The 8,111-nt window shown below is 42.0% G+C and overlaps 1 protein-coding gene across 1 annotated transcript; it reads right to left on the bottom strand.

Annotated features, from left to right (window-relative positions):
• Positions 1 to 238: 238 nt before the first annotated feature.
• On the bottom strand, positions 239 to 7,116 carry LOC119276658 (ABC transporter B family member 4-like). Its single transcript, XM_037557784.1, has 12 exons — positions 6,837 to 7,116; positions 6,042 to 6,096; positions 5,433 to 5,608; positions 5,115 to 5,336; positions 4,762 to 5,000; positions 4,103 to 4,628; positions 3,744 to 4,017; positions 3,013 to 3,643; positions 2,698 to 2,926; positions 1,586 to 1,852; positions 1,194 to 1,457; positions 239 to 1,103 (listed from the first exon to the last, which is right to left on the bottom strand). Exons 1-12 carry the CDS (start codon positions 7,086 to 7,088, stop codon positions 459 to 461), a joined length of 3,780 nt encoding a protein of 1,259 aa, XP_037413681.1. The 5' UTR covers positions 7,089 to 7,116; the 3' UTR covers positions 239 to 458.
• Between the last annotated feature and the right edge of the window lie 995 nt (positions 7,117 to 8,111).

Raw genomic sequence — 8,111 nt, forward strand, 5'->3', positions numbered from 1 at the left:
TTGGGAGTTTCCTAGTATAACGACACAACTGGTGCCGTGGTAAGTCTTGGTTCTTGTCAGACACTCATACAAATTTAACTGCAGTATGATCAATTTCTAAACAGAAGATGCCTAGAGCATCTTAAGATGACAGGGTAGAGTCTTCATATTATACAGGACATGCCCACATTTTAGGTCTTCAAATATTTGTGTTAGGCATTATGTACAGCAGGATATTACACTCATTTACACATCGACGTGGGGAATGCACATTTCAAAATCAAAATCAGAAGCACAAGATTTCTTTCTAAATGATTACAATCTTACGCTACATAGACACAATAAATTTCATTCTAGTTTTCGAATTCCTCTTCAAGCCCCAAAGAATAATGCGGCACAGTTACAGAAACAGCAACAAAAGACGGTCAGGGAAGATGTACAATGTGCATAGAGATCGGAACCAAAACTGATCCTAGGTATCATGATGACGCTGAACGGAGTTCTACTAGTGAAGCGTACACCCCATCTTTTATGTTCATCAGCACCTCGTGTCTTCCTTTCTCAACTATTGCACCATCCTTGAGAACTGCAATGATATCAGCACCTTTGATCGTCGAGAGGCGGTGAGCCACAACAACCGTGGTCCTGCCAACCATCACATTGTCTAATGCATCCTGCACAATTCGCTCAGACTCAGCATCCAAGGCACTAGTCGCCTCATCAAGTAGTAGTATCTTAGGGTCCTTCAGTATGGCCCTTGCAATTGCCACCCGCTGCTTCTGGCCACCCGACAGCTGTATCCCCCTCTCCCCAACTGTGGTGTCATATCCTTGGGGAAGGCTTGATATGAACTCATGCGCATTGGATGCCTTTGCAGCTGCAATGAGCTCCTCCTCAGTAACTTCCCCATCCTTACCATAGGCTATGTTGGCACGGATTGTATCATTGAAGAGTACAGGCTCTTGGCTCACAAGTCCCGTTTGGTCCCTCAACCAATTGATGTTTAAGCTCTTGATTTCCACTCCATCCAATGAGATGGTGCCTGAATCAGGATTGTAGAATCGCTCCAACAGTCCAATTACCGTTGACTTGCCGCTACCACTCTCTCCAACAAGGGCAACAGTCTATATAAGACCACAATGAAAGTAAGCTAATATGTAAATCACTGTAGAAGATATAACAATAGTGATTTGGATAGAAAAAAGTGGGCTAACCTTGCCAGAGGGAATGTGCAGGGTAAAGTCACTGAAGATCTGAATATCTGGGCGGGTTGGGTACTTGAAGCTGACATGCTGGAAATCGATGTTGCCCTTGACCTCATCTAATGTCAAACCCTCATTGCGGCTTGAGTCTATTTCAGACTTTCGGTCCAATAAAGCAAATATGGAAATAGCTGAATCTTTTGCTTTTGTTGAATCGGTGGCCATTGCACTTGTTTGAGATACTCCAATAGTTGCTAAAACCAGTGCAAAGAAAACCTGCAAAGTATGACTAACTATGTGAACCTCGTGAAAGTAGTGACTGGTTAAGGATGGAGGGATTAGGACTGAAAAACTTAATATGAAGAAGAAATAATTATTACTTCTGAAATAATGCAATTGCGTACCTTGAAAACGTCACCGAAACTTGATTGGCCATGACGCACAAATTGTGCTCCAACATAGAAACAAAGACCATACGTAAGGTACAGCATCAAGAATGAGAAACCAAATCCGATGCCTCCAACTATTCCTGTTCTGACTCCTTGACTCATTGAGGCTTCACATTTATCATCATATATTCTTGTAATTCTTTTCTCAGAACAAAATGAAGCCACGGTCCTAATACTACTAATTGCATCAGTGGCCACTTGACTTGCGTCTTCATACATCATCTGGAGAACCAGCAAATCATTAGCATTTACATAACAATTTTCAGAATGTGAAAACTAATTATCTAGAGTAAACTCAGATTCTTATTACTCGATGAACTTCTTAAAAAATGACTTCACTTTATAGCCTAGACTGAATAATTGCCATCTTATCTTACTGTTACATAAATAGGAGTTTGTGTGTTAAGAAAAAAGGAAGCTTGTAATGGTTGTTCACACCCATGTTTCCCACGTCGCTAAAAATCTATAACAAAAAATAAAAACAAGCTAACTAACTGAACACATCGACCTTAATGAACTAATTTGACCACCTCCTAAAATTTCTCAGACAAAAATGGAGCATGGCACGGGTCAAAAAGAAAGTATGACTAGGTGTCACTGTGGAGCCAAGGGCACGGTGTAAGGTTTTAAGCTGAGCAAGAATGTGGAGGCGTGACTTCGGCCAAGGCAGAAGTCGGATGGGATGACGGCGTAGGGGAGACCTGAGGCAGGCTGAGCCGATGAATGGCTTAACGTGAACAGTTTCTTTTTACCGGCGGCAAAGCACATGTATTTAGATTGTAGTTCTAGCTTCACAGTTAGAAACTGAATGCTCTACTAATTACTCCCTCCAGTTTCCCAAATGTGTCGTTTTGCACAGAGGCAGAATTTTTGTTGGACCTTTTAAATATGTTACAATAAATTAGTGGTTCTAACAGAAGACCCGCTAATGAAATATATCACGCGGAACTTCTGTCCTAAGTAACAACTAATATGGAACTGCATGGGGTATCATTTAGTTTTAGTAATTATTTGCAAAACATCACATTGCTAGAAAAACAGCCTAATGGTTTCTTTTGATGGGTTACCTTGGCATCTTGACTGAAACCCTTCAAGAACTTCACTTGGGCATAACCTTGAAGACCCACTAATGGAATCACGCAGAGGATGATCAAAGAGAGCTTCCAGTCAGCTATCATAGCAATGACAAACCCTGTGATAAGTGTAGAGATGATCTGAACCGTTAAGGCCAAGTTATCTCCCACTAAACGCCGTACATTCAAAGCATCAACTGACAGTCTTGCACCAAGTGCTCCGCTGTAAGATATAATTTGGCAGTTAGTACCTAAAAGTAAAGCTCACAGATTCTAGAGGAAGAAACCAAGCGAAAAATTGTAACAAACCTGGAATTTTTAGGATCATCAAACCAAGCGACTTCTTGGTGTACAATGCTTCGGAATGACATAGCACGGATACGCTCTATAAGCTTCCCTCCGGCTATTCCAAACAAGAAGAGCTCTGCGGGTATTGAGATTATTGAAATGATACCCAGCACCACACACATCAAACCCCAAAAGCTAGAATCCTTTCTGAGTTTATCTGGTGGCTCATAGAAAGTTTTAATGGCACTGGAAATCATCACGCCGAACATTGGGAAAAGCACTCCGTGAACTGCTGCAGCTAGGGATCCTAACAGAATAATAAGTACCTCTGGTTTATTAAGAAGTGCCAGCCGTCCCATAGGAGCTTTCTTTGGAACCTCACCATCCTGCTCTGTATGATTCTCCCCATGTGTATCATTTCCTTCAGGCAATTCAACTGCGCCAGGAAGCCCAAAGGAGAGGTTGAAAGAATTCCTACTACTATTCCCTGCAGAACCTCTGCTAATCGATCGCTTCAATGACAAGCTTGTACTTTTAGACCTTGGATCCAATCTTCTATGGTCTACTTTCTGCTCTTCTTCATTGTTTTCTTGAAGCCTAATTAGTTGAGAGTATGCACCATCTGGGTTTACTACCAATTCATCGTGGGGACCTATACGAAACATTCATTTGTGTAGAAAATTGATCAGTTTAATCAAAATATGCCAAAGAAGTGATTAATAAAAGGTGATTGATGAGAATGGAATCTTGACCTTGTTCAACTATCTTTCCTTGTTGAACAACTGATATGCAATCAGCATTCCTGACAGTAGTTAGACGATGAGCAACCACAAGCGTCGTTCTGTCCACCATGATCCTATTCAGTGCCTCCTGAACTATCCTCTCCGACTCCACATCCAATGCACTAGTAGCCTCATCTAACAAAAGTATTTTGGGGTTTTTAATGATTGCTCTTGCAATTGCGATCCTTTGCTTTTGCCCCCCTGAAAGCTGAGCACCGCGTTGGCCAACCATTGTATCATAACCCTGGTACAAAATAAAAATAAAATATTAGCACTCAACTAAAATGGAAGAACTTGGATTAGGACAAATTATTGAAATTTTGACACACATTGGGCAACTTATCAATGAAATTTGCTGCATTGGCGAGCTCAGCGGCTCTCTTGATCTCCTCAATTGTTGCGCCTTCTTTGCCATATGTAATGTTATATTTAATTGAGGTCATAAAGAGCAAGGGCTCTTGGCTAACAAGACCAATTTTCCCTCTTACGGAATCAAGCTGTAAACTCTTGATATTGATCCCGTCAATCAAAACTTCACCAGCCTGCGGATCATAGAATCTCTCTACAAGACTAATCACAGTTGACTTGCCACTTCCACTCTCCCCAACTATAGCCATTGTAGTGCCACTAGACACATGCAAGGAGAATCCATCAAATATCAGTTGCTCAGGCCTTGCTGGGTAGCTGAAATACACATCTCTCAGCTCAACATCACCCTTGATATCTTCTAACTGCTTACCAGTCTTGTCATCAGGATCAATCTCTGGTTTCCTCTTGATTGTTGTGAACAATCTGTGTGCTGCAGATTGTCCCTCTGCAAAGGCTGTCATACAAGGGGTTGCATTACCTAAAGACCTGCAACACAATCAGAAATTATCACTACCAACGATGCGAGAAAACCTGCAACACAATCAGAAATTATCACTACCAACGATGCGATGTGAAGCATCATTACGATATGAATTCCACTTGAAGGTGGATAACTCACATTGCTCCAGTCATGATAGCAAACAAGATACTGATGACTTCTCCTCCTGTGTATCCTTTGGTAAGTATCAACTTTCCACCGTACCATATGGCTAAGCCATAGCTAGAGAAGAATATGAAGAAAACAGAACCCATGCCAAAACCATTGGCAAGTCCTTCCTTGACAGTTGTCTTGTATGCTTTGTTTATGAGTTTATTATACTCTCCGATGGCCTGTTTCTCCCCATTGAAAGAGGCAACCTGTTTTACAGATATAGCAACAAGATAGCTTGTGAGTACTCAAGAAATCACATCCTCGTTCTTAGGAACGTTTCAACTAGCCGTTATTTAAATTGATGTGCAAACTGAGCTTACTGTTTTTATGGATCCAATTGTCTGTTCAACAACATTTGCTGCATCACTGTATGATTCTTGACCTTTGCTAGAGATTGTAGATAACACTTTTGCCACTGCTCCTCCTGCAATTACAACTGGAGGTATGCATGCCAACATGACAAGAGATAGAAGCCATCCTTTCACAAAAGCTACCACAAAACCGCCTATGAAAGTAGCCACAAGTTGTAAGAACTTGCCAACCTGCAGTAGTCAATTATGTCATTTTTATATGAGTTGGAATGTAATGAACACACTGTTGCTTATGCGCTCTTCATTTGACTGGGAGAAAATCCTTACCTTCTCACCAATAGCATCCTGAACTAGCACAGTATCACCAGACATTCTTGAAACTATCTGCCCAGTTGTCATTTCTACGTCAAAGAATGATATATCCTGTCTCAAGACAGATTTGAGGTATAGAGATCGAATGCGTGTGGCCTGCCTTTCTCCAGTAATTGTCCAGCATGCCACCTCTGCACAGACAACAGGTTGGCTTGACAGTTATTCTACCTTGACACGAGAACTATATGACTTAAAACATTCGGAATTCTGTTTAAAATTTTCTTCAGTTGCGCTATGTGAAGAAACTTATGTACAGTATATTTCTTCGTGTGCCACTTTTCAGTTGAAATATAAAACGTGCGGACACTGTTTTCCTTATACTCTGTTTAGCTATACTCTTTGGACAAGAATTTCAGGAACACAACTTGGACTTTGCACCATGGGGATAACTCGCAATTTTGAAATACTAGTAGGGTGTCAGCTGTCTTTTTCAGTTTAGTCAAACATATATTAATCTCATTATTTCTCTAAGAAAGATAGCAATCATGTTAAGTAACTAGCAGCAAGGATGCAGGTGGTGCGAACACATGTGGAGAAGTTGACAAAGTCTGCTCATGCTCTTACGGAGAAAGGAGACAACTGCTGTTCCGATACCCAAGTAGACAAAGCTCAGAACCGCCTGCAAGAACGAAATGATAACAGAGTGAAAATGTATTCCTGTCTTTACTGTCTTGCAACGATGTAATATATGCAAGGAAATATATATTATGGTAAAACTCAGGTGCTAGAAATTGTTGCAGTTTTTCTCTCTCTCTTTGGAATCCATGATGCTGATGGCCAACTGACAGTGACAAAGAAAGTGCAATGCGACAAACGTGACAGTGCGGATCACCTCTATCCCGTTTCAGAGTTTCAGAAGAGAGTTTTTTTTTTCGAATAGAAGAGAGTATTCTAAAAAAAAAATCAGAAGAGAGAAAAAAGAACAGCACGGATCTCGGGGCCAGAGCTTCAGATCCTTTATTTATCAGGAGAGATCCCAACATGTGGGTGGTGGCAGCTACTTCCTATCTCTTATGCTAATCAACGTGAAATCTCTTTGTTAAACTTGCAAGCTGCAGTAAACTGGAGTGATCCGCAAGCTACTTCAGAAACGTGATAGATTTGAATACAAAACACAATGTAAAACCGCTGCAAATTTTCGTTCTAAACTGGGCTCCAAAATCAAGAAAATTAATGGCAGAAGAAGCAGAACGGCGACAAGATTTGCCGGAGCTTTCTCGGAAGTAGAAATGGAATCGGCCGAGCAGAGTTGCCAGAACGGACGCGGTTCTCGCGCGTTGTCACGGATGGCGAGGAGAAAGCCGAGGTGATCGGAAAGGTGGCCGCTGACCGGAGAGACAGGCGGTGAGCTCAACTCACCTTGTTGACGCGGTGGAGGACGTTGTCGCTGGTGGCGCCGCCGAAGGCGTCGATCATGTCGCCGAAGATGACCGTCATGAGCGGCTGCGAGACGCCGTTGGCCAGCGCGGCCAGCGTGCCGACCAGCATCAGCAGCTGGTCCGTGCGGTCGGCGTACCGGAACATCCCCGTGAAGGACACCCTCTTCCCGTGCCCGCCCTCCTTCTCCTCGCCGTCCCTCCCTTTCGCGGCGGCCGCCGCGGCTGCGTCCATTGCTGGCAGCTTGGCGTGTACAGAGAACGCACGGCTTTTGTTTAAGCCTGATTCTTACGGCTCTACTTCGCGGGGTATTTATGGGGTGGCTGGCTGCTTTTGGCTGGTCAATGCTTAGAGTAAGTAGGGTATAAATGGGAGGAAAGGCGGAGGAATGCTACACTATACAACTGTATCCCACCGTTGCCAGAGCAGGGGTATCACGCAAATACGTAGGTTCTGGTCCCTCCATTCGAATTCATAAGGTTTAATACGCATTTTGAGATTATTTTTGATAACCAGCTAGACTAATAATGTATGGCACGAAGACATTACTTTATTTTGGGCATACATCTCATATGCTTTGAGTTTTCTTGAAAATCATAGTAATTTTGAAGTGTCTACAACAGTTTCATGCAAAGGGCATGCAAATTCAAATGCTGGACACTGATCTCATCAAACTTTTTAGTTCGAGTGATGTCACCTTCGAGCATAACTTAACTTATCTGGGTTTACATCACAAAGACCATAATTCTTCTGTCACCAGCCCAATGTTATTTATATCTATGTCATCTACTTAAAAATAGCACCTCGACCATGACAGATTGAATGTTTTCGGTGGCAATTTTCGTGACACGAGAATGAGAAATTTAGTTGGCAAACATGATAAATTCGTGTTTAGTGTATTTTTGGTCAGAAAATTGTCATGCGTGTCAACTAGATTTGTCATTCTCGTGTCACTAAAATTGCCATCGAAAACGTTCTATTTGGCACATTTAAATCCTGAATTTTCGGGATTTATCATTTCATAAAAAATAGCATAAGGTTTTGTTGCCCACCTCGCTCTTCATCCAACCTTGCGTGCTCTTAATTGTCTCGTCTTTTATTGGCTTACCAAACAAAACCTCTCCTAGTTAAAAGGAACGCAAGGTTTTGTCGTCTACCTCATCTTCCCCTCCCTATCTTGGTTTTGACTTCTTCTCTTTTTTTCTTTCCTTTTTTGGATCTTTTACTGGTTTTCAATGAAAACCGCCTTAATTCTCC

The sequence above is a fragment of the Triticum dicoccoides genome, chromosome 3B (genome assembly GCF_002162155.2).
Source record: "Triticum dicoccoides isolate Atlit2015 ecotype Zavitan chromosome 3B, WEW_v2.0, whole genome shotgun sequence".
Classification (NCBI taxonomy): Eukaryota; Viridiplantae; Streptophyta; class Magnoliopsida; order Poales; family Poaceae; genus Triticum; species Triticum dicoccoides.

Bases quoted from the DNA above. Each gene is read 5' to 3' on its own strand.
- LOC119276658 (XM_037557784.1), bottom strand. From the start codon at position 7,088: ATGGACGCAGCCGCGGCGGCCGCCGCGAAAGGGAGGGACGGCGAGGAG. The intron at 4,018-4,102 runs GTGTGTCAAAAT...ATTTTGTACCAG, and splicing joins TCATTGATAAGTTGCCCAAT to GGTTATGATACAATGGTTGG. The intron at 1,458-1,585 runs GTACGCAATTGC...CATACTTTGCAG, and splicing joins GTTTCGGTGACGTTTTCAAG to GTTTTCTTTGCACTGGTTTT.